This window comes from Sorex araneus, chromosome 6 (assembly GCF_027595985.1).
Source record: "Sorex araneus isolate mSorAra2 chromosome 6, mSorAra2.pri, whole genome shotgun sequence".
NCBI lineage: Eukaryota > Metazoa > Chordata > Mammalia > Eulipotyphla > Soricidae > Sorex > Sorex araneus.
The window spans coordinates 93,984,472-94,009,455 of NC_073307.1; the positions used below are offsets into that span (position 1 = coordinate 93,984,472).

Sequence of the window (24,984 nt, forward strand, 5' to 3'; positions counted from 1 at the left end):
AGAATGGGGATTTCATCACCGACCCTATGGGGTCTTTGCAAGGATTAACGGGTAGCCTGTGCGGAGCACCACCCTCTTCAGGAGCGCGGTGGAGGGACTCCGTCCGTCCGTCTCCCTCCCCTCCCATCTCTCCTGAATCCTGCCCCACCCCTGCCGGGAGGCCAGCGCGGAATCCACGCCCCTTCCCTTGCTGGCCCACCTCCCCCCAAGAGCAGACCTGGGTTGGAACAGACTTTATTGTTCGTTCACCGTGTTCCAGAAGAAGGCTGTCATTCCAGGGCTGCAGGGAGGGAGGGGGGCGTAAAAAATAACATAAACAAATGGAACAGAAATGCAGACGGGGCTGAGGTCAGGAGCCGGGGGCCGAGGAGGGGTGCGGGGGGCGGGCAGGGCTTCTTAGCTTTCGGCCACTAGGGTGGAGAATTCTGCCAAAGCAAAGGACAAAGAGAGGTGAAGTCAGGGGTGGACAGAGACCAGCGGAGGCCCACCCCCCGCCCCCACCCCATTCCTCCCGGCTCACATCTGCCCTGGAAGGCGGGGGGGGGGGGTGTGGAGTCCTGAGCTGGGCCTGAGCACTGAACAGCTGGAGGGCGGGAAGGGGGACAGGGCCACACACCGTGGGCCGTCACGCCCCTCACACTGACTGAGTAACTCCGCTCAGGGGCGATCATTTGCTGAATGCTGAACCTTCATCAGGGGCTCTCCCAAGCCCCCCAGGCCTCTGCTGGCTCCTTCGGACCCCCTAAAATGGGTAGGGGGCCGGTCGCTCCCCACACAGGAGCAAAAGCTAAGGCATGGACCCGGCTCTGTTCAATGCTGAATCTGCAACTCTTTCATTCTTTTTCTTCTCATTTTTATGTATGTTTGTTTATTTGTTTTTTGAGGCTCCCAAACAGTGCTCAGGGGATCTTGGGGGTCTCTCTGATGACTCTTAGCAGTTCCAGGTAACTGGGGATGCAGAGAGGGTCAGGCCCTGTGGTGTGGGGGATTCCTGTTGGTGCTGGGAGGTGGGGGTTGGGGGGTCTCCAGGGCCGCACCTGGCAGTGTGCAGGGACCCGTGTGCAGCTGGGGGTCACGCCCAGGCCAGGCACCTGCTGTGACACCCCTGGGCCCTTAGTTTGCATTTTTGGCTTTGGGGGCCAGATCTGGTGGTGTTCAGGGCTTACTCCCGGCTCTGTACTCAGGAATCATTCTTAGTGGGGTTCAGGGGACTCTGGGGGCTGACCCCGGGACAGCTGCGTGCAAGGCAAGCGCCTTACTTACTCATTTAACTCGTGCCAGACCTCCCACCCCCTTATTTTGGGTCATACCCCAGGGTGCTTGGGAGTTTCTCCTGGCGGTGCTCAGGGGCCACGCACTGCCGGGGGCTGCAGCCTGGGCTCTGCCCGTCTCGGCCCGTTGGGTTCTCTCTGGCCCCAGCCCTGAGCCCCTTCTTACCTCCACCTGCTCATCAGAATCACGGACAGAATTGACAGGACCGAGTCTGGGCCGGAGCCACAGGACAGCCGGGGTCCAATTCCCTGGCACCTCCTATGGTCCCCTAAGCCCCACTCGGAGTGATCTCTGGGTGCAGAGCCAGGAGTAACCCCCGGGCCTGCTGGGTGTGCCCCCAACACCCCCCAAAAAAGACAGAGTCCCAGGTCCTTCCTGAGACCTAGGTCATCTGGGGTATCTGTGCAAAGACATTGCAGGTGAGGAGCCTCGTCATAGAATCAGAGGGTGGACACTGGTAGCCACGGGCCACACGGCCTCCTGCACTGGGCAGGCCGGCAGCTCAGGCTGTCTGCAGCTGTCTAGCTTCTCCTGTGGGCTGGAGTGAACTGCCACTTCTTTTGTGGAGCTGGGGATCGAGCTCAGGGCTACACACACACACACACACACACACACACACACACACACACACACAAACACACACGACCTTGGGGCCCAGGGGGACACAGAATCTCATGAGAAACAAAGAAAATAGACATGTGGGGGCTTCCAAAAGGCTGCGAGGAATATCAGGACCTCCTCCCTGCCATTCCCCCACCAAGGTCCTGGGGTGTGGGGCAGGTTCTTCGTGGGGGAGCTGAGCAAAGGGAGAGGAAACCCCAAGTGAGAACTGTGTCCAAGCAGACAAGTGGGCTCAGCCAGGCCAGCTCGGCCGTCCCCAGGGGAAGAGCCTGGTGCTGTCCCCTCCAGGGCATGACCTGGGGAACAGACACTGCCCTCTCCTGCCCCCCGGCTGGCTCCCAGGACAAGGAAGTGGAGATCTGAAAATGCAACCCACGTGGGGGGCTACCCACCAGGGCGTCTCGAACCCCCAGGGTTGAGGCTGAGTATAAGGTGTGAGTGGCTGAGGGATGCTGAACCCCAAGGCCAGGGGTCAAGCATTTGCCTCCTTGTCATGATCCTGTTGACCTTACAGCACACAGCCAGGGCCCTGGTCTTTGGAGATAGCACTTAGCGTCAGTCCTTGGAGGACTCGTGTTGACTTTGTGGTTTTTTTTGTCATTAAGTTCACCAACTGCCTACGTGGATGCAAACACAAGTCATCTGCAGGTACCTCATCTGCATACATCTGCATACACCTAATTTGCATGCATCTCGTTAAATCCTGCTGTCCACACCAGGGAAGAGAGGCCATTAGCTAAGCTTTATAGATAGCATTAGCTAAGCTTTATAGATAGGGAAACTGAGGCCCAAGACCCCAAGGGCTTGATCACATCACATGGTGGACGTGACCTGCTCTGAAGGTTTGTGACCTACTTTGACCTAGGCATAGAGTGACATATGCCCCCAGCCCTCCCCACGACTCTGTCACACCAACCACTTCTTATTTCTTGATACTCAGCGCTCTCTGAAACAATCTAGTGATGCACTTGCTTGTTTTTTCTGTAGCTGTTCCCTGTCCACCCCACGCCCCCAGCCAGAATGCCGACTCTAGGAAAGTAGGGACCCGTGTCTGTCTTGCTCACCAGTTTCTGAAATGACATAGCACATGGCAGGTATGATAAAAGAAAGCTGAATGGATGGGTTGACGCATGGACTTATGGATGGATTGGTGAATGGGTGACTGGTAGGTGGGTAGTTGGATAGGTATGGGTGGGTGGGTGGGTGGATGGATGGATGGATGGATGGATGGATGGATGGATGGATGGATGGATGGATGGATAGACAGACAGACAGACAGACAGATGAATGCATGATGGCTGGATGGAGAGACGAATGGTGGCTGGGTGCCTGGGTGGGTGAGTGGGTGGCTGCCGGATGGATGTGGATGAGATAGATGATGAATAGGAGAGCAGATGACCAGTGCCTGGCCAATGAAGCCTTCTGAAGGTTCAATAAGTATGACTTAACATTAAATAATTCTCACCACAGCCCTGGGAAGTAAGTGGAATAGTTCCCGTTCTCCAGATGGGAAAATAGAGGCCCAGAGAGGTGACTTGCCAGGGTCATGTGGAAAATTAGCAGAAGGAGCCTTTCGCCTATGATCTCAGGAACCCACCTCCACCCTCTCCCCAGCGCCCATGAATGAACAGGGATCCTGACGGGGGGTGAGCATCCGGCTCAGGGACTCTCTCCCGCCTCCTCCCGCTGCAGGTCCTCCCTCTCTCTCCTGCACTGACTCCCTAACCCTCACCCTGGAAGGGGTGTTCTCTCTCTCTCTCTCTCTCTCTCTCTCTCTCTCTCTCTCTCTCTCTCTCTCTCTCTCTCTCTCTTTTGGCTTTTTGGGTCACTCCCGGCGATGCTCAGGGGTTCCTCCTGGCTCTGCACTCAGGAATCACCCCTGGCAGTGCTCGGGGGACTCTATGGGATGCTGGGAATCGAACCTGGGTCGGCCGCATGCAAGGCAAACGCCCTCCCTGCTGTGCTACCGCCCCGGCCCTGCGGTGTGCGCTCTCGGCCACGCAGTCAGGAGCCCGCGGTCCCCTTCCCCCGGACGTGCCTGGAGAGCCAGGGCCGCCCCGCCCCCCCCGCGCAGAGCCGGGGCCCCTGCAGCCCGCCTAGGGGAGAAGCCGGCCAGTGGGGGCTGGAGTCGGAGCCCCCCACCCCCCCCAGGGCCGCCTGCAGCCGCAGGACGTCCCCACGGCCTCTCGCCCTGGCTTTCCGCAGGGAACACGGGAAGCTAATTTTATCCTCCCGGAACCTGAACGAGCACTTTGCAGACAAATTGGGGGCAGGGGTCACCTCCCTGTGCCTCCCGTCCCTCCCTCAGGGCAGCGGTCTCGGGACCCAGGACCCGCCAATGAGCTCACAGCCTCATTTCGCAGGCAGGAGGCACGAACAGTCTCCTCTAGAACGTCCTGGTCTCTCCCTCGTGCCGAGCACAAAGGACGAGCACCCCGCAGCTCCGAGACGCCCGCCTGCCCGTCAGCCCCGGGATAGGAGGGAAGATGGGCGCCAGGAGGCGGGCTTCCGGGATCCCCGCAGGAGACCCCCGTGTCCCCGTCCTGGGGTTCCTCCTCCGCCCGGCACGGGGCCGAGTGCCGCCTCGCCAACCCACCAGAGCTCACACGCATGTGCGCCCCGTGCCCACTCCCGCCTCCCCCTCTGACCTGGGCGACCTGGGCTCAGGGGCCCCCCGGGCAGCTGCCTCCCAGGGCGGGTCAACACTGAGTGTGTCACAGCCACGGGTGTGACGACACTCCACTCTGTGGAGCTCAAGCCACGGCTCCAGCTCCGGTCACACGACACCACGCCGGCTGTCGGGCGGGCAGTGAGGACTCGGCCAGGCACGCAGCACTCATCTCCATGCACCATTACTGCTATTTCCCCCCACCACTTCCCGTACTTCCTGCACTAGTCCCCCACCACTTCCTGTGCTCGCCCCACCACTTCCTGTACTAGTCCCCCACCATTTCCTGTACTTCCTGTGCTCGCCCCCACCACTTCCTGTGCTCACTCCCACTTCCTGCACTAGTCCCCCACCACTTCCTGTGCTCGCCCCACCACTTCCTGTACTAGTTCCCCACCACTTCCTGTGCTCTCCTCTCCACTTCCTGTGTTCTCCCCCACCACTTCCTGTACTAGTCCCCCACCACTTCCTGTGTTCTCCCCACCACTTCCTATGTTCTCCCCCACCACTTCCTTACTAGTCCCGCACCACTTCCTGTGCTCTCCCCACCACTTCCTGTGCTCGCCTCTCCAGTTCCTGTGTTCTCTCCCCTCACTTCCTGTGCTCTCCCCTCACTTCCTGTGCTCTCCCCACCACTTCCCGTGTTCTCTCCCACCACTTCCTGTGCTCTCCCCCACCACTTCCTGTGCTCTCCTCCACCACTTCCTGTGCTCTCCCCCACCACTTCCTGTGCTCTCCCCCACCACTTCCTGTGCTCTCCTCACCACTTCCTGCGTGATTCCCCGCCACTTTCTGTTCCTCTCCCCCCAACTTCCTGTCCTCGCTTTAGACCTACCTTCATCCTTCCATGTTTCCCAGAACTGCACCAAAATCTCATGCCATTTCCAGCAGGCAGGGGGGCCTGTGGTCCTTGTTTACCTGTCTGAGCCTCAGTTTCCCTGTGTCAAGTGGGTATGAAAATGCCATGGACGCAGGGGCCCGCAGGAAGATTCAGTGAGGAAGTGCGTGGCTCCTAGATCGTCCATACGTGTTAATCCTGTCCAGTTCCGATCTCTGGCGCACAACCAACTCGAGTCGGAGCCTTGAAAACACAAGCACTAGAGCAACCCTGAGACCAAAGCACACAGGAAGTCTCAATCTGGGTCAAACTGATGCCTTGCCCCGGGGCCGACCCGCCCGGTTCAGTCCCCAGCACCCCGCAGGTTCCCCCGAGCAGGACTGCCCAGTGCAGAGCCCAGAGTAAGCCCTGAGCATACCGGGGTGTGGCCCAAAAAAGCAAAAAGAGAGAAAAAAAAAAAACATGTCCTAAACCGGAAGACCTGACACCCTCTGTCTCCTGCGGGCTAGGGTCCCACCTCCAACACGGCCCTCCACAGAAACAGTCCCTGGCCCTCAGTTTCCACATCTGTTAAAAATGGGTATAGCTCAGGGCATCTCCTCAAAGGGACAGGGCAAGAACAATCTGGCGGAGTGGAAGAGCAGTGTCCAGCACGGCAGCGCCTGATGCAGTTAAATCGGTTCCCCTGGGCCTGATGCAGTTAAATCGGTGCCCCTGGTTGAGGTGGGAGCCAGTGCTCCGCAGGAGGGGTCCAGACTCCCATCCCCGATTCGGGGGGGCCAGATCAGCCCTCCTTCTTGCCTTGGGGAGCCGGGGTTTGGGGTGGCCCGGGGCCCGGCTCCCTGCGGACACCCTCGGAACTGAATGCACGAAGGTTGGGGGTGGAAGAGCGGAGGCAGAGCGGAGGCTGTGGGGAGCGGGAAGGCTCCTAATTAGGTCTGTCCCGGTCCTGGGCGCTGTGGGGACTGGACAAATTTAGAAGCTATTGACAGGTGGGCCCGCCCCGTGGGGGGGGCCCCGCAGTGAAACCGAGACAGACCTTGAGTCAGCTCCTGGACGGCGCCTCCCTTCCCGCGCCCGCGAGGACCAGGACGGAGGCCACGGGCCTCCGGCCTCATCGCCTCCTCCCGAAATAGCTCCCAGGCCGGGTTTCTTCTACCCGGGTATTGCAAGCAGGGATCACTTTCCCCATCCCGGAGAGAGAGGGGAGGCAGGGGTCACCCGGGGTCAGGCCGGCTGAGACTCGTCAACACTTCCTGGGGCGCCCTCCGGGCCAAGCACTCTCCCCCAGGTCATCCCGGCCCGGCCCGGCCCGGCCCGGCCTGTTCCCGTGGCCCCATTTCACTTCCAGGGAAACTGAGGTGGCGGCAGCTGCGGCGGCTGCTGCAAGGCAGCGGGCAGGGAGGGGGGAGGGGGGAGGAGCCAGGTCTGACCCGGAGGCGAGGAGCTTCTGTCCTGCCACGGCTCCAATTTTTCCAGGAGGGCAGTTACATAAGGCGCACACCTCGCTCTCCTCTCTCTCCCCGGCCGAGGCCAATCTAGCGCAGGGGGAGGCGGGGACTGTCCACGCGGGAATATCGCAGCACAAACCATTTATAACTCAGGCCTGGGTGAGGGGGGAGGCCAGGGAGGGAGACCCAGGTTCCGCCGGGCCGGGCCGGGCCGTGGGCTTGCCCCAGGACCGCTCATGGGATGGTGGGCCAGGACCAACCCCGTCCCTCTGCCCTTAACCAGGTGCAGGGGTGAGACCCGAGACTGCGGCTGCTGGGGCCCGGCTGCCTGGGAAACCAGACCCTCCAGGGCTGAGTTATGGGTGGGCCGGCGCTCCCCTCCCACCTGCGAGTGGACTTTACTTCTGGGGAGGGCTGGCAACCACGCGCCCTCCTCCCCCCACCCCTGCCTCGACTTCTGGAAGGGGCTGGGACGGCGCAGGGCTGAAGTCAGAGGCAAGCCACCCTTCCCAGGACACTCGCTGCACGGGAGCAAGCACCCTGTGATAAACACCCTTCCATCCCCACTTGGGGTGTGGGTGGGGGGGAGGCTGGCCCCTTTCAGGCCAGCAGCACCCACCTTCTGAGGGCGGAAGTTTCTGCCTGATTCTAGGCGCCCCCCAGCCCAGCCCTGGGCGCTCCCCCTAACCTCACCGGCCGCCCACCTGCGTCAAACCAGCTATTAAGGGTGAAAGAGGGCGGGTTTCATCTGAAGGAAGCAGGAAAGACAAACGCCTTGCGGCAGTGAGCGGGATGGAGGCAGGACCTTGAGGGTTTCGGCAGATGCAGCACCAGGCCAGCCTCAGAAGGTTCTGGATGGAGACTACAGCTGCGACTGGGTTCCTGGGAAAGCTGGCTAGGCTGAGGCCCCCTGGTGTGCCCTATGTGCGTGCATGTGTGTGTGCATGCACGCGTGTGTGTGTGATGCGTGTGTGGTGCATGCAGGGGGTGTGTGTGCATGTGTGGTGTGTGCGTGGTGCATACGTGATGCGTGCCCGTGTGGTGTGCGTGTGCCTGGGGGTTGTGGAAACTCTGTCCACGGCCGCATGGAAAAGAGTGAGACCACTGGAGTCTGAGGGTCCGTGCGGAAGGGCTGTGTGATGGTGAACCACTCACCCTCTTCCCCTGAGCCTCAGTTTCCCTTGGGAAGCTGTTGTGAGCATTCATGAGCTCAAGGAGGACAGGCCTGTGCAGTGGGGTGGGGGGCACACAGGAAGAGTCTGGGGGTCCCCTCTCCTCTCTCCTCCCCCCCCCCCACCCACCGCAGTGTCACATGATGGGCAGACTGCAGACCCAGCCCTCACTCTGCACCTGAGCGACCCTGGGTGTGCAATGGATCTCTCGGTGCCTCGATGTTCACGTCTGGAAAACGGGGGGAAGGGGGCAACAGATCGACACCTACTTTCTAGGAGAGTCACAAGTCGGTGGCTTTGGGTGGCTCTGGGCTGCTGGCGCCCCTTGGGGACATGTGAGAAATGCACAAGGCCCCCTTTTCCGGAACTAAGCCATCAGACACCCTGGGAGCGGAGAGCCGGCCCCCCGTCCCGGGCTGGGGACGGCCACTCTGCAGCCAAGTCCACCAGACGCACCTTTACCCAGTGCCGGGGCTCTGCAGAGCAGCCGGATTTGGTGCCAACGCCCCCGGCCCCACCCCCTTCCCAAGCTCTGCGGCACCTTCCAAGGGTGGTTTTCAAGAATCAATCGACCCGCCTATAAAAGCCCGAGCTTCCTGGAGTAGCGTCCACGGGGGTCAGCGCCGCGTTATTATTAGAGCCTTGGTTCCTCTCGCCCACCCGGCACCCTAAAGCGGGAACTGCCACCCCCCTTGCAGAGGGGCAGACAGGGCTGGAGCCAGGGCACCCCCCAGCCCACCGGCCAGCCAGCCCCCAACACTGGCTTCCGTGCCCCCTGTGAACCCCGCACTGGGTGCACAGTCGCTCGTTTAATAAAGAAGCTCTTCCCGGGCCCCTGCTCTGGGCCAGTCTGGGGTCAAAAGGGAACAGAAGGGCCGGGAGCTGGCACAGGGGCTAAGGCACTTGCCTAACACACAGCCGGACCCTGGTTCGAATCTCGGCGCCCCTTGGGCTCCCCCGAGCACCGCCAGGAGTGACTCTTGAGCACAGAGCCAGCAGGAAGCCGTGACTCACAGCCAGCCAGGAGCGTCCCCAAACTTTCCGCCACAGACAAACCCACAACTGAACCAGAGCAGCCAAAGGGGTGCAGGGGACCGAACCCTGAGCTGGGGTGGAGACACCAACGGGGACGGAGGAGCCAGGAGTGCGGCGGAAACGCCAACCTGGAGCGGCAGCGACACCCCCCTCCACCCCCAGCAGCTGACAGGGGTGGGGGACAGCACAGGGCACAGCGTTTGGGGTCCCCATGGGCCCAGCTCCCAACATCGCCTCCTCCTCGGGCGTGAGACTCGAAGCGAGCCCTCCCTCACCTCGCCACGCCGCGCCCCTGCAAACCCACATTGCTGCTCCCCGAGGCCGAAGGCAGGGCAGAGGAGCAACCGTCACCGCCCCGTGACGTCACCTGTCCTCACCACCATCTTATTCCGGTCAAGGTCGCAGCACAGAGCGGGCCCCTTGTCTGGACACGCAGCCCCTGGGCGCCCGGGGGCCGGCGAGGGGGCCTAGAGCGGGCAAGGAAGGTCCGTGCGGGGGGCCCCCCTCCAGCTGATGCCCAGGGCTCCGACCCACTGACCAGCCGAGGGAGCAGGAAGAGCGTCAGAGCTAGACCTTGCTGAGGGGCTCTGCTCCCCCACCCCACCCCGTCGCCTCTCCCCTCCCAGCCCCTGCAAACAGCCGCCTACTGGCTGTGTTTGAGACTCGCCGTCCCGGCTTTAGAGCCTTTGCAGAGGTCAGCATGGGGCGTGCGCCCTGGGCCCCCGCCAGGCTGGTCACCGCCTCCGTCTGGGCAGGAACCCACATCTCTGCCTCCCGTGGGCCCATCGGCACCTGTTGGCCGTGCATAAAGCACGCACACACACACACACACACACACACACACACCTGTGAGCACCACGCCGACAGCAGGGCCGACAGCAGCAGCCCGCGTCTGGGGTTGGGGGGAGGTTTAGCGGTGACCCCCGTTCTGTCAGGCCCGAGACCTTCGCCACGTCCAGGGAGGGACCCGTGGCGGAAGCCAGCTTCGAGCCGGCGCTCGCCCGGGCAGCTGGAGCTGGCCGCTGAGCGGGGCCTTGGCACCCGGCCCACGCCAGGACACATCTGTTGGCGCGGGGCGGGAAGGCTTGAGTTGGCGCTTTCAGATCTGGGCTGGCGGCTGCCGGCCCGCTCCCCGCCGGGATTCAGGTTGTCGGGAGCAGCCGGCCGTGAGGACCTGCCTGGGGCTTCAGAGTGGCGGCCGTGGCGGAGTAAAACCACCAAAAATAAAAGCCAAAAAAAAAAAAGGCCGGCTGGGCTGGAGGCGGTTCGGGGTGGGGTCCCGGGGCGGAGTGTGGTCTGATTTGGGGTGAGGGGACACCCGCCACGTGTCTCTCCCTCTGCCGCCCGCCCGTGACCCCCTCCTCTGCCCCCAGCTCCCGGGAGGGCCGGTGGCGTCAGAGGGCCCGGCGCTGGCCCTGGCTGACCTTGCGAGAATCTCTCTATTCCTGTTCCAGGCATGAAACTTTAATCAACTTCCCCCGCGATCAGCATCCTCGGCCGGGTCCCAGGGCCGAGAGGAGCCCGCGGCCACTCCGTCCTCCCCAGGAGCACCGGGCAGCCTCGGGGGAGGGAGGGAAGGGGGGCCTCGATGAGGCCAAGGTCACAGCTGGGAAAGGTCAAGGTCATGGCGGGGAGGGAAGGGACACAGGCTGGGGGAGGGGCTTTCCGAGGGGCTTTGGGCCAGGTAGGGGCCGGGGCCGGGGCCAAAGGTTAAGTCCCGATTCCCGCTTCTATTCACTTAGCTCTGGGGCACACAGTCCTGGGTTCGATCCCCGGCAGCGCCTCAGACAAAACAACCGACCCGTTTTTAACCCTTATCCTCCAAGAAGAGAAAGCGGAAGCCCAGGGTAGTTGACTCACCTGCCCAGAGTCCCACAGCTGGGAAGGGGCAGGGCTGAGCCGGGAGCCAGGACCAGCGGGACCCAGACAAGCCAGACGCGCCCACCCTTTCCCCCCCACCCCCGCCTGGCCCCCAACAGTTTTCTGCAGCTGGCAGAGGGGTCAAGAGGGGGTTTGGGACTGGTGGGGCGTGTGGGAAACACTCCTCCCTGTTTGGGCCCGAGTGCTAGGACAGTCGGGAGGGCATTTGTCTTGCATGTGTCTGACCCAGTTACACCCCCCCAGCACCACCAATGGTCCCTAAGCCCCATCGGGAGTGATCCCTGAGCACAGAGCCAGGAGTAAATTCTAAGCACCACCAGGTATGGCCCCAAACCAAAACATGGTTTGTTTTGTATGATTCGTTATGGCCCCCAAACCAAACCAAACACACACAAAAAAACAAGAGTTACTCCTAGTCAGAGCCCCGAGGGTTCTAAATCTGAAGTGCTAGAACAGGCGAAACACTTCCAACCTCAATTTTCCCACCTGCCAAATGGACGTGATCCCTAAAGATGTGATATGGGATGTCCCTGGTTAGCTCTGAGTGAGAAAGGAAGAGTGTGCATGCATGCATATGTATGTGTGTGCATGCATGCATGCATGTGTGCATGTGTATGCGTGTGTGCATGTGTATGCATGTGTGTGCATGTGTGTGTGCATGCACACATGTGTGTGCGGCATGCATATTTGTGCAGGCATGTGTGTATGTGTGTGCATGCGTGTGTGTGTGTGTGTGTGTGCATGTATGTGTGTTGCAAGGGGGATGCAGACCACCAGCTCCTCACCTTGCCCAGGGAGAAGAGTGGCACACAGGACTGGGCCACCTTGTCCTCTCCCCACCTCCCAGCTGGATCCGGGCTGTCCCGAGCACTCTACACTGCCCAGATGTCCTATTCAAAGGGGGGAGGTGCGAGGGGGCCGGAAGTTACAGGACACCCGGATCGAGTGGAGATAAGGAATTTCCATCTCAGGAATCTGAGAACAGGGACCTCGGGGACTGTTTGGGCTCCTCTTGGGTTACACGTGGGCGTGTGAGACCCAGGGAGGGAAAGAGGCTTCCCAAGGTCACACAGCAGGCCGGGGAGGAATCCCAGCCGCGGGAAAGGAAGCCCCTCTCCCTCCCGGGCGAGCCTCTTACCCCGACAGCACCCCTCACTGGCTCCTGTTCTGGGTGGCTTGGCCCCTCCAGGGGACAGCCGGGGCACTGCGTCTGGGGACGCCCCGTGGCCAAGGTCACGCCACTCACCCTCCACTCCAATCTTGCCGTCCCCATCCTTGTCCCCGGCAGACAGCAGCGCCTTGGTCTCCTTAGCAGACAGATCTCTGGCGTCGGCGGAGAAGCCCTTCAGGATGAACCTGAGGGGAGAGGAGAGGGGGGGGCGTCAGGCCAAGGGCACCTTGCAGTCTGGGGGGGGCGGCGGACGCGGGCAGCTGGGCCTGCCGGCGGGCGAGCTCCAGCACGTGCACGAATGTGAGCGATCTGGGCACCTGGGCCGCGGCTGTGGGCCCTGGGGGGGAGGCACGGGGCGGGGGGGACGTTCGCGGGAAGGACAGGCTGTCCCCGGCGAAGGCCTGACCTCATTTCAGGCCGCACTTGACTGTGCTCAGCCGCACAGACACTTCTCTGCGCCTGGGCCGTGCAGGGCATGGGGGCACGGAGAGAGTCTTAGGGGAAACCGGGAGATCTTCCTTGGGGGAAGTGGGGAAGAGGCGGAGAGCGTGGAGAGAGAGAGAGAGAGAGAGAGAGCCCAAAGTGTGATGGGAGCAATGTGAGGGTGCGAGGGGGAGGAGGGGGCTCAAAAGGGGCCTCCCTCTCCCCTTGGGCTAAGGGGAAGCATCAGGGAGGCTTCCTGGAAGAGGTGATATGGATGGTGAGCCTGCACACACACACGCACACACACACACATGCACACACACACATAGAGTATGTGTGTGAGTGTGTATGCATGTGTGTGTGCGTCTGCCGTGCACATAAATGAAGGTTCTAGATAAAGTGTAGCCAGCGGGATGGTTTGGGGGGCAGTGGTTGAACGGGGCGTCCCTCTCCCCATCCTCTCCCCCCTGTCCTGACATAACCCAGGGCAGGCCAGATAGACGTGAGACACAGCTGGATCTGCAGACGGGGCCAGGTGGACAGGGGAGGGGTCTGGTGGGCCATGGAGGGGGGATCCGAGGCAGGAGGGTCGTTGGCCAACACCACGTGGTCCCGTGAGCACCCCCAGGAGCCGCCTCTGAGCTCTACCAGCTGTGGCCCCCACGGCCCCAAATCACAATGAAAGCACAGTCCCCGAGACACTCAGAAATGGCTCTTAGCAGACCCCGAGACAGCAGGGGCTGGTGGGGGGGTGGCCAGCAGGATGGCGGGGTGTCTCGGGGACTAACGGGAATCAATAATATACCCCGGTGAGTGCTGGCTGCCCGTCCCCCCCCCCCCCGCCCCGGAGTACTCGCAGCCGTCTCTGGTGCGGGGCGGCCAGAACGGCCTCTTCCTCGGGACTAAATTATTAAGTAGCATCATTCCATTAGCGATATTAAGTGGCTATAATTTAACCTAGTTAGCTGCCCTCTCTGCAGGCGCCTGTTCTTCCGGAGGCCGCTTCAGGGGCGGGGGGTGAGAGGCCGTGCAAGGTGCAGCCCCCCCACCCTCCCGTCTCCCCCCCTCCGCTCTGCTCTTCCCCTGGCCTCAGTTTACCCCAGTTCATCCTCCTCGATGAAGCCGCTCTTGTCTTTATCCAGGATCTGAAACACCTTCTTCACGTCCTCTGCACTCTTCCCCTTCAGGCCCACCATTTGGAAGAATTTTTTGTGGTCAAAGGAGTCCACGCCTGGAGGGGAGAGGGGGGCAGGAGAAGTGATAATAAATATGTGAATAAATAAACTAAATAAATTGTATTTATTTAGTCAAATAATAAATAAATAAATAAATAAATAAGGAGAGAGGGACAACATGAAGAGTGGGGCGGTGGGGTGAGAAGGGGGTCAGAGCATCCGCTGATGGACACCTCCCCCGTGGTCCCGGAGGATGGAGGGCCCGGACCCCCACGGTGTTGGGGGGCGGTTAGTGGGAGGAAGCTCGGGGAAGGAGAGAGGCTTTGCCCAAGGTCAAATGGCAAAACTGAAAATGGGCTCGCACCGATCTCTCCAGCTCCAGAACCAGCCCCCCCCTCCACGTGGGAGGGGGAGCCTTTGAAAGCCGAGGGGGGTCCTAGGTTCCTAGTTGGCAGCCCCTACCCCACGCTGTGCGTGACTTGGGGGGTCGCCCTCTCTGGGTGGAGCCAGGGAAGGGACAGGATTGTGGAATTTCTTGCAAGGTCACCCAGCAAGAGGAGGGTGTGCCCTCCCGCCCCCAAACCTGTTTTTGCTGCTGAGATCCACCCTGGGGGGGAGGGGGGTCGTTTCAAGGGCCCCTAAGAATTCCTGGTGACTTTGTTCTCCTTGGAGTGAATTAGGAGACTCCAGGAGAAGGTTAGCCCTGCAACTGGGAAATGGGGTGCTTGGCGCCCCTTTCCCTGCCCTGCCCTGTGAGCTGCCGGGGTGGCGAGACCCCGCAACTTGTGTGCACGGGGGTCCTTTCGGGGTCCTGTCCTCTCCCTTCAGCCCCGAGCTGAAGAGAAAGTTGCTCCATGCGCCCTGGTGGAGAGAGGGGGGGAAGCAAGAGGCAGGAGTTCTTGGATAAGACCACCCGGCCACCCCACCTCCTGCCCTGCTAGGTGACCTTGGGAGCCTCCCAGCCCAGTCTCAGCCTCAGTTTCCCCATCCGGGTGGTCGCGGGGAGCAGGGCGGGCGCCCATGAGCGCTCAGCCCCGCGCGCCTCCCGGCTGCAAGTTCTCCCGCGCGGAGGATGCTCTTGAGCCGGGCTGGCCAGCGGCGGCCGCGGGAAGGTCACCCCGCGCGTGGCTGCCCGGGGCGGGGGGGGGGCTCTGAGTCCCCGGGAGGAGAGGGCTGAGGCAGCCGGGGAGGGGGGCACCCTCGGATCCCGCTGGACCCAGCCAGAGTGCTCCCTCGGACAGCGGACAGGGCAGGCGGACCCGGAGCGCCCGCCCGCAGTCCCCGCCACCTGCCTTAAAGGGGAAGTTACGAGTGTCCAGCAGGACCCGGAGGTCGCCCCACGCGAGGGTCTTGCCCACGCGAGGGTCCTCGCCTTGTATTCGGACCCCGAGCTTCCGTGCGGGGGGCGCCCGCTAGTCTCCAGCCCCGCGTCCCCGCGCCCAGTCCCGCGGGCTCCGAGTTGGAGGGGGCACTCCGGGAACCCCCCAACGCGACCGCCCCGCCAGCGGCCCGCGGATTGCGCGGGCAGAGGGGCGCCGGGTCGCACTGGGGCCCCCCGGGGCCCTCGGGTGCAGGGGGCCTCCCGAGGCAGAGGAGGGGAGGGGTGGGGAGAGGGGAGCGCACAGCTCACCGGCGAAGGCTGCCAGAGCCTTCTTGATGTCCTCCGAGCTGAGCAAGTCTGTCATCGACATCCTGCAACTGTTTGAGCGGGCAGAGCAAGTGCGAAAAGATTAAAAAGTGCTTTTCTCATCATTTCTGCTCATATGACCAGCGCTGCAGTGCCGCGCGCCGGGCGCACGCCCGCCCGGCCTGGCGCGCCGCCAGCGCCGCGCTCAGAGCAGCCGCGCCGCCGAGCCGGCCGGCCCCGGCCCGGCCCGCCCGCGCCCGGGACCCCCGCCCGCGCCCCCCGCCCGCGCCCCGCGCCCCGCCCGGGCCCCCGCGAACCGCCGCCCGCGCCGGGGCCGGGTCCGGGGTTCAGGCCGGGCGGAAGGGACCAGCCCGCACACCTTCCGCCCCGTCCTGCTGCCCGCGGCCCCGGCCCCGGCCTCCCCGCGCGCCCGGCGCTCCTGGACGCAGCTTCACGCCGCGAAACCATCGGGCGCTGAGGCCTGGGGGTCTGACCCAGGGAGGATAGAGGGGCTGAGCCAGGGGTGCTGTCCGCGCCCCCACCCCCAAGGGAACCCTTTCCACGTCCCCCGGGAGCGCTCATGCTGAAATCTGAGTTCATTCCCTCCCTCCCTTCTTTTACCTTCCTCCCTCCCTTCCTTTTACCTTCCCTCCTTCCCTCCTTCCCTCTTTTCCTCCTTCCCTCCTTCCCTCCCACCCTCCCTCCTTCTCTCCTTCCTTCCTCCCCTCCTTCTCTCCTTCCCTCCTTCCTTCCTTCCTTCCTTCCTTCCTTCCTTCCTTCCTTCCTTCCTTCCTTCCCTCCCTCCCTTCCTTCCCTCCCTCCTTCCTTCCTTCCTTCCCTCCCTCTTTCCTTCCTTCCTTCCTTCCTTCCCTTTCCTCCTCCTGTTTTACTTCTTTCTTTCTTTCTTTCTTTCTTTCTTTCTTTCTTTCTTTCTTTCTTTCTTTCTTTCTTTCTTTCTTTCTTCCTTCTCCTTCCCTCTTTATCTCCTCCTTCTCTCCCTCTTCTTCCTTCTTCCATCGTCTCATTCCTTTCTTCCCTCTTTCCTCCTTCCTTCCATCTCTTTCCATATTTCTCTCCCTCTCCTTCCTTCCTCCCTCCCTTCCTTCTTTCTTTCCTTCCTTCCTTCCTTCCTTCTTTCCTTCCTTCCTTCCTTCCTTCCTTCCTTCCTTCCTTCTTTCCTTCCTTCCTTCCCTTTCTCCCTCCCCCAGTCTGACTTGTTAAAGATCCTTCCTGCCTCCTTAGTAACTTTTGCTTTTTCACTAGGCTGAGAAAGCGCAGTGCTGAGTTTCAATCTCCTGCTCCTGCAAACTCGGGGGACCCCAGGGAAGGTCAGAGGTGATTTTCTCCGGCTCGGAGACCAGAGGTCGCATGGGGACACCTTTAGGTCACACCTTCTAGACCGCCCTGGACCGCCCTGGACACCCTCTGGGACAGAGCGCTTTGGAGAGGGGTGTCTTCCAGCAAAGCGGGCTGCACCCCCTCCCCACCGGCTCGGCTGGGCCCCCGCAGGGAGCCCTGGGCTGGCACCCGAGACCTGGGTTCCAGCTCTGTGACCCCGGGGGACCAAAGAGGGAGGGAGGAGAGGGAGAGAGAAACATGGACAGAGCTGGAAGGAAGCAGGCAGCCTGTGCGTACTGTGTCCAGTTCCCTTTGGGTGCCAATGGCCTTGGGGTGCCCGATGGAGACGGGGCCCCAGTGAGAGGCCCATGCAGGGCGCGGGCTGGACTTCGAGCTCTCCGGCCCTGGCCCGCTGCCCTTCCTGGAAGCCTGAGGGCTCCCGAGGGCTCTGGGCCAGCCCCTCCCGGTGAGTCAGCGCCTGCGGGGGCCCCTGACCTCATCTTTCTGGGTGCGAGGTCTTTCCTAGACCCCTCTGCTGGCCCTGCCTCCGGCCGGGCTGCTCACCCAGGGGTGCCGGGCCTTGGGGCGCTTGTGTCAGCCCCCCGCAACCGCCAGTCACGTGTCAGGGAGCCTCTGCTTCACCGGCCAACCGGGCACGGATGGGGAAACTGAGGCCGCGAATGTCCGTGCCTGGCCAGAGGGTGCACCGTGACACAGCAGCTGAGCGTGGCCCCCCCACCATCAGAGGTGCTCACTTAGGGGTCGGTGACCCCCTCCCGACAGCACCCGTGTGTCCAGGATCTGGCTCAGTTTTCCGTCCGAGTTACCCCCGGGCCTGAGGCGGGTGGGCTGGGGTCTCCGCCAAAGCCTCAGCCAAGTTCCCACCCACGATCCTCTCCTCCTTCCATGCTACCCCCACCCGCCCCCCGCCTCGGCCCATCCGCTCAACACCTAAGCCTGCAGCCCCCAGATCCCCCGCGTGGTCCCAGGCAAGCAGAAGCCCCCCAGGAGCCTGGCTCCGCCCCTCCCCTGGCAGCACAAGGGCCCCACCCTCTCGCACAGGTGCGGGTGCGGCACCCCGGGGGGGGGGTGCGGGGGCGGGGGCTGCCCTCCCGGCCGGCCTTCGCCTTCCTCCCCTCCCTCCTCCAGGTCGTCCAGCAGCTGCCACTCACCTCGGCCGGGGCTGACACGCTGGAACCGCAGCTCTTGTGGGCGCTGTCACGGGCGCCCCCTATATAGGCTCCTGCACGGGCTATTTTGGGAGGTGGCGCTCCCTCCAGCCCCCGGCCCCCTCCCCGGGGGTGTCAGATAGTCCCCAGCTGCAAGGCAGCGTGTCAGCGTCCGGCTCACCCCCGCCCCCAGGGACCCATCGAGCCAGGCCTATTAATAACCCCCGGGGCCCGGCCTCCTTGCAGCACCCACAGTGGGGGGCCTCTGCCGTCCCCCCCCACCAGCCCACAGTCACCGCTCGCCCCTAGGAGGGGGCTACTGGGGGTCTCAGGCCCCCCCCGGGAGTCTGGTCTTGTTTCTGCGTCTTGGGGCCACACCTGGCGGTGCTCAGGGCTGACTCCTGGCTCAGTGCTCAGAGATCACTCCCGGTGGGACTCAGGGAAGCCTATTAGGGGGCGGGGACCGAACCAGGTGGACCGCAGGTGATGATGCAAGTGCCCTCCCGGCTGTCCTGTCACTCCATTCCCCAGGCCCGCAGGATTCAAACCCGCTTCTGGAATCCGCTTCCTGGAGAATACGAAGGGGCTTAGGGTGGGGAAGGACGCTGGGCCCCGCCCTGCCATGAGGGGGTCTACTCAGCCTCTCCCCTGGCCACCTCCTCCCCCTGTCGGCCCCCGGCCACCGCAGGTGTGAAATGAGCCCAGTCCCGCCACCCTCAGCTCTGTAGGGGAGCATGGGGGGGTCCCGGAAGCCCCTGGGGGTCTATGTCAAAGTCACAGGGACAAGCCCCGCGTGGGGCTTCCAGGGCCCAGTGCTCAGAGGAGCCTCACAAGAGGAAAAGCACGGCACACACAAGGGTCGCAGAAATACTCGCTGCCCTTCCGGCGGGACCGGGGAAGTGTCCGCTGCTTGCCCAGGTCTGACAGAGAATCACCAGGGATGAGACCCCCAGGGGTCGGAGCGGCAGGACAGCGGGGAGGGCGTGTGGCTGACCTGGGCTCGATCCCCGGCCTCCCCTAAATTCCCCGAGTACCACCAGGAGCCGTCCCTGAGCACAGAGCCGGGAGTAACCCCTGAGCACCGCCAGGTGTGACCCCCAAACAAAACAAAACCCCCAAACCCCAATGAGATCCAGATCTTTTTGTGCGGGGGTTGGGGTTTGGGGGGGCACACCTGGTGGGGCCCTTTCTGGCTCTCTGCTGGGTGGACGGAGGGACTCCTGGCAGCGTTCGAGGGACCATGGGGGATGTCCAGGGTTCAAACGGGGCCTCGAACGCCTTAACCCCTCCCCTCTCCGTGCCTAGGGTCCAGGTGTGGTGGTCATAGCGGAGACCCGGACTTCAGGGAAGGGAAACGGGCGGCTGTGTTAGTCTTTCCCGGGCTCTGCGGATGGACAGGGCAGAAGGTGGACTGGTCAGGGCACCAGGGCTGCAGTCTCCATGGCGGTGGGGGGGCGGTGTCTGGGCAGGGGGAGAGGGGTCGGGGTGGCGTGAGAGACTCGGGGAAGTCTCAGAGCAGAGATTCTCCCAGGCTCAGGGGCAGTGAACAAGCCAGGCGCGCCCCCCTGAGTGGTCTCTGGCCAGGGAGCCTGTACGGGCTTAAGGGGCCTTGCCTCACGTGCAGCCGACCCGGGTTCGATCCCCGGCACCACACAGGACCCCTGAGCACAGAGCCAGGAGTCAGCCCCGGGCACGGCCCAGGGTGACCCCAGCATCCCCTCGCCCGAAGGAGAATCAAGTCTGAGTGGGCTCTGGTTTCCGTGGAGAACAGAGGGGCTGTGCTGGGCGGGGGGTGGGGGGAGTAGGGGGCTGCTGGGCATCCTGGCGTGAGGGGCTGGGAACCGTCCAGGCCTCTGCCACCACCCTCTGGCAGTGCTCAGGGGACCCTATGAGGTGCTGGGAGTCGAACCCGGGTCGGCCACGTGCAAGGCAAACGCCCTCCCGGCTGTGCTATTGCTCCAGCCCCAGCAATGGGCTTTTTAACCAATGAGAAAACAAGGCCCAGAGAGGTCAGGCGACCTGCCTAAGGACACAGAGCAGAGGGTGCGCTGTAAACTTCCTCCGGACCCTGTGCTCGAAGTCCACTGTGTCCATCGCAAGGACGTCCTCAGGAATCAGGATGGGTTTCCTGGGGTGACTTTAGATGAGCTGGACGCCGGACCTTCCTGTGCGGTCTCGTTCACAGGGAAGTTTCTGCCTGATGCATCATGTCATTTGGTGTTGTGCTCCTCGGAGCATTCGGGGATGTGAAGGAATCGTCTCAGAGAGGTCGGGTGACCTGTCCAAGGTCACACAGCAAGTAAGAGAGCTGAGACTCAGATCCCAGCAGCCCTTCCAAAGTCGGAAGCACCGTCCCGATCACCTCCCAACACTGGACGCAGAACAGGGATGTCGTAAGGCCGGAGCTGGGTATCCCGAGGCAAGGCCTAGCCCCCTTGGTGCTGAATTGGGGCTATTCCACGCATTGTCTTGTTGTTAACTGGTTTCACAGAGGCCTTGAGGCCAGAGGACGAGTTTCTAGCCAGGTCCTTTAGACTTTTGTTGGCAGAAAGCCTGACTCAGGCTGGATGAAGATAAAAAATAAAGGTGTGTGTGTGTGGATTGATACATGCAGCTAAACCGGCCCAGTGGGTGGCATTCAGGTCTGGCTTGATCCAGAATTCTCTCTCTCTCTCTCTCTCACACACACACACACACACACACACACACACACACACACTCTCTCTCTCTCTCTCACTCACACACACAAACACACACATGCACGCACACGCACGCACACACTCTCTCACACACGCACACACATGCATACACACACTCTCTCACACATGCACACATACACACACACTCTCTTTCTCACTCACACACACATACACACAAACACACTCTCGCACACATACACACACTCTCTCACTCACACACACATGCACACACACACTCTCGCACACATACACACACTCTCTCACTCACACACACATGCACACACACACTCTCGCACACATACACACACTCTCACTCACACACACAAACACACACACACTCATGCACACACACGCACGCACACTCTCTCACACACACAAACACACACACACTCATGCACACACACGCACGCACACTCTCTCACACACGCACACACACACTATCTCTCTCACACACACTCTCTCACACACACACATGCACACATACACACACACACACCTTTCTCAGCGACACGGGTGCTGCAGTGGCCGCCTGTGCATGCTGGCTGTCACCCAGGCCTCGCGATGTGACCGTCCCCCACCGCAGTGCTGTGAGCTTTCAGACCCAAGTCCTCGGAGGGGTGGGGTGTGTGGACGACGGGAGTGAGGGGCTGGGGGCGTGGGCGGGTGTAGACAAACGGCGTTTGCAGCCCCCAGAGCTGGAGCAAGTGTCCCAGGGCTGATGTCACTGGTGCGGACCAGCTCCTCGGTGACGGAGCCACCACGGGGGGCAGCCAGGGGCGGGTGAGCTAGTCCCCAAGCGCCTCCACACCAGGGCGCCCGGATTCTTCCTCAGGGCTTGGAGTTTGGGCGGGGCAGGGCAAGCTGGGTGGGCACTCTACAGGGAGCACTTAGAGCAGGGGGTCCCAGGGTTTGGGCCCAGCTCCCCCCTCTGCAGGAGAAGTGATCGCTCGGCACCTGCCCCCGGAAACCGACGTCCTTTGGATTCATTGTAAGTTTGTTTGTTTTGGCCTTTGGGGTCTCCCCCGGCGATGTTCAGGGGCTCCTCCTGGCTCTGCACTCAGGAATGACTCCTGCCGGTGCTCAGGGAGCCACGTGGGGCGCCGGGGATCGAACCCGGGTTGGCTGTATGCAAGGCCAACGCTCTTCCTGCTGTGCCATCGCTCCAGCCCCGGAAACCAACATTCTTTAAGGGAACCGGCAGGAAGTGTGACCCCAAGTCACACGGTGCCCCTGAAGGGCTGTGTCCCCCTCTTTGGGGACCACCGATAGAAATCAGTCCCTGGAGAGACGGACTTCTAGATGGGAGCCCCCCACGACCCTCTCCTGAGCTGTAACAGACAGTGCCCCCGCCCCATCTCTGCTTAAGGGGCTCCCCGGGATTGTGGGAGTCTTCCTTTGAACCCGGGTGAGGCCCCTGGGGAGAAGGGTGGGCGACCCCTCTTCACCCTGACCTGCCTCTTCACTCTGGGGGCTCCCCCTCCCTCACCTGGCCCGAGCTGAGTTATTTCCGCATTTACTTTTCTTTTTGGAGGAGTTAAACCCAGGGACAGTGCACACGAGACCAGCTTCTAACACCCAGCCCCCTCCTCGGCCCCGGGGCCCTCTTTCTTTTCTCCTTCTTTCATTTTTTTTTTCTGCTTTCAGTTCTGGGTCCCACCGACAGTGCTCAAGATTTAGTTCTGGGGGCTGGAGCGACAGCACAGCAGGGAGGGCGTTTGCCTTGCACGCAGCCAACCCAGGTTTGATTCCCAGCATCCCATAGGGTCCCCCGAGCACCGCCAGGAGTGACTCCTGAGTGCAGAGCCAGGAGGAACCCCTGAGCATCGCCGGGTGTGACCCGAAAAGAAAATATATATATATAGAAGAAGCACCGATCAAGATGGAATCATTCCAGGTCTGAATGACAGGACGGCGGGGAGGGCATTTGCCTTGCACGTGCCCAACCCAGGTTTGATTCCTCATGTCCCATATAGTCCCCTGAGCACTACCAGGAGTAATTCCTGAGTGCAGAGCCAGGACTCACCCCTGTGCATTGCCAGGTGTGACCCAAAAAGAAAAAAAAAATTAGGTCTGGCTCTGCACTCAGGGCCTGAGGTAGACCCCCATTGGCCCCGTGCAAGGCGAGTGCCTGAGCCAGGTGGCTGTACCCTCTCCCCACCCACCCCTTCCCTTCTCTTTGTTTTTGTTTTGGAGCCTCCGTCAGCAGCTTAGGCGGGCTCTGCACTCACAGTCACTCCCGGTGCCAAGATCAGCCTCAGGTCAGTCGCGTGCAGAGCTGGTGCCCTCCCCGCTGCCCCCCTCCCTGCCCGCCCCTCACCTCCCTCTTACAGACTCAACACCGGGGCTCGGGGCTGCGCCCCCCAGCACCCCAACCCCGAGGCTGCCCTCTCTCTCAGCACACCGCCCCCTCCCCCAGCCCCGAGCTGTCCGGCCAGCGCCAGCCACCCGCTCGGGCCCCACAGCTGGCTCGGGGGAGCCGGCCAGAACCCAGAACCGCGGGTCAGCAAGTCTGGGCCGGCCGGCAGACGAGTTCAGCTGTCGGCCCGCTGGTGCGATTTCATTAGTTCACACTATGTCCACCTGCTGGGGCCTTGCAACAGGATCCGGCCGGCGGGCGGCCAGCGCGGGGCGGGCCGAGGGCCCTGCAGGGTCTAATGATATTTCTGAGGTCAGCCCCGAGAGATGACGCGCGTGGAGGCTTCGCGGCTCAGCCCTCGGCACCCAGACTGGAGCGGGGGACTCTCACCCCCCTCCCCGCCCCTCCCCTGTATTGTAGCATCATTTCTCCAAGGGATCGGAGTGGCGGGGATGGGGGAGGCGTGTTCTCGGGGTGATAAGGGCCCCTGGGCCCAAGGCCCCACATTCCTGTCCTGATTCTGCCATTTCCCCAGCTTGGGGCCTGGGGCCTGGGGCCGGGGGCCTCACTGGGCCTCAGTGTCACCATCTGTAAAATGGAGCTGCAGAAGCATCTGGGACCCTGGCTCTGGGCCTGGAAGGAGTGAACAAGTGAGGGTCTGGGGTCCCCCCGGCCCTGGCAGCCTTCATTAGGCCCAGTCCTGGCTGGGGGCTGCAGAAGTCCGGGAGGAGGGACTGGAGGAGGTGTCGGGGCCGAGGTGGGGGGATGGGGGAATGTGGCAGGGTGGGCTGGGCCCTCTCAGCCGAGGGTGCTCTGCTCTCACCCGGGGTTTTGGGTTCTTGAAAACCGGGCGGGGAACAGGGAAGGGGTGTGGGGGGATGCTGGGCTGCAAAAGCCCCTTGAGCCAAGCCTGTGGGAATCCCAACACCAGAGAGCTTGGGGCTCCCTCCTTGGGGGCGGGGTGGGGGTGTCTGTCACGGGAATTTGCGTATATATGTGGTATCGGGGTGTGTGTGTGTGTGTGTGTATGTGGTATTGGTGTGTAATACCTATGTTGTGAATGTGTATGTGTGTGTATGCTACTTGTGTATGGTATGTGTGTATGTGTGTGATATACTTGTGGTTTACATGTCACACATGTGTGTATGTGTTATCTATGAGTGTGTGTATATGTGTGGTATTGGTGTGTAGTATCTATGTTGTGAATGTGTGTATGTGAGTGTGTGTATGCTACTTGTATATGGTATGTGTGTATGTGTGTGATATACTTGTGGTTTACATGTCACACATGTGTGTATGTATGTGTTGTCTATGAGTGTGTGTATATTGTGGTATTGATGTGTAGTAGCTGTGTCGTGAATGTGTGTATGTGAGACTGTGTCTGCTGTTTGTATATGTGTGGTATGTTTGTATGTGTGTGATATATTTGTGGCTTACATGTTACACATGTGTGTATGTATGTGGCATCTATGAGTATGTGTGTGTGGCATTGGTGTGTGTACCTACATTGTGAATGTGTGTATGTGAGTGTGTGGTATTAGTCTATGTGTGTGTGTGGTGCGTGTATGTGTGTGATATATTTGTGGTTCACATGTCACAGATGTGTGTATGAGGTATCTATGTGTGTGTGTGTATGTGGCCTTGGTTTGTAGAATCTTGTTGTGAGTGTATGTATGAGTGAGTGTCGGTCTATGCCTGCGTATCCATGCATGGTGTGCATCTGCGTGAGTGATACATTTGTGTGTGCTATCCGTGTTGTATGTCTATGCATGCTCTGCTTTGTGTGTGTTGGGGGGGGGCTTCTGTGGATGTGTGTGCATGTATGTATGAGTGGTGTGTGTTTTGTGGGGTGCCCCGTGAACTCTGACCCGGGGTCCCTCTGCCTGGCACACCCCCAGCCACCCGCCAGCATCCAGGAGAGACGGAAGGTTGGACACGTGCGGGGGGGTGGGGGCCAAGGACCCGCCTCAACCCCCCTTTGTGCGCCCTGGGACTAGGGTGGGGATCCCCCAGTTCCCTGGGGTTGCTCCAGCCCTGGGGGGGCACCAGGAGGCAGCCCCCACCTCCTCCGTAAAAGCAAACTCTCAG

At 61.7% G+C, this 24,984-nt stretch overlaps 1 protein-coding gene across 4 annotated transcripts; it reads right to left on the reverse strand.

Moving 5' to 3' along the window:
* Positions 1 to 218: 218 nt before the first annotated feature.
* On the reverse strand, positions 219 to 17,868 carry PVALB (parvalbumin). Of its 4 annotated transcripts, none has more exons than XM_055142439.1 (5): positions 17,845 to 17,868; positions 15,338 to 15,405; positions 13,631 to 13,763; positions 12,185 to 12,294; positions 219 to 425 (listed from the first exon to the last, which is right to left on the reverse strand). In XM_055142439.1, the coding sequence occupies exons 2-5, from the start codon at positions 15,396 to 15,398 to the stop codon at positions 397 to 399; spliced, it is 333 nt and encodes a 110-aa protein (XP_054998414.1). In that variant the 5' UTR covers positions 15,399 to 15,405; positions 17,845 to 17,868; the 3' UTR covers positions 219 to 396. The 4 variants fall into 4 exon arrangements, with proteins under 4 accessions (XP_054998414.1, XP_054998415.1, XP_054998412.1 ...); XM_055142440.1 differs by lacking the exon at positions 17,845 to 17,868 and adding an exon at positions 15,956 to 15,979; XM_055142437.1 differs by lacking the exon at positions 17,845 to 17,868 and adding an exon at positions 15,714 to 15,732.
* Between the last annotated feature and the right edge of the window lie 7,116 nt (positions 17,869 to 24,984).

What these genes read in the sequence shown, in the direction of transcription:
- PVALB (XM_055142438.1), bottom strand. Translation starts at nt 14,729, where the DNA reads ATGGGCGCCCGCCCTGCTCCCCGCGACCACCCGGATGGGGAAACTGAG. An exon ending in TGGGCTGGGAGGCTCCCAAG is followed by an intron (nt 13,764 to 14,653) that starts GTCACCTAGCAG and finishes TCTCCCCTCCAG; the next exon opens with GCGTGGACTCCTTTGACCAC. An exon ending in ATCGAGGAGGATGAACTGGG is followed by an intron (nt 12,295 to 13,630) that starts GTAAACTGAGGC and finishes CTCTCCCCTCAG; the next exon opens with GTTCATCCTGAAGGGCTTCT.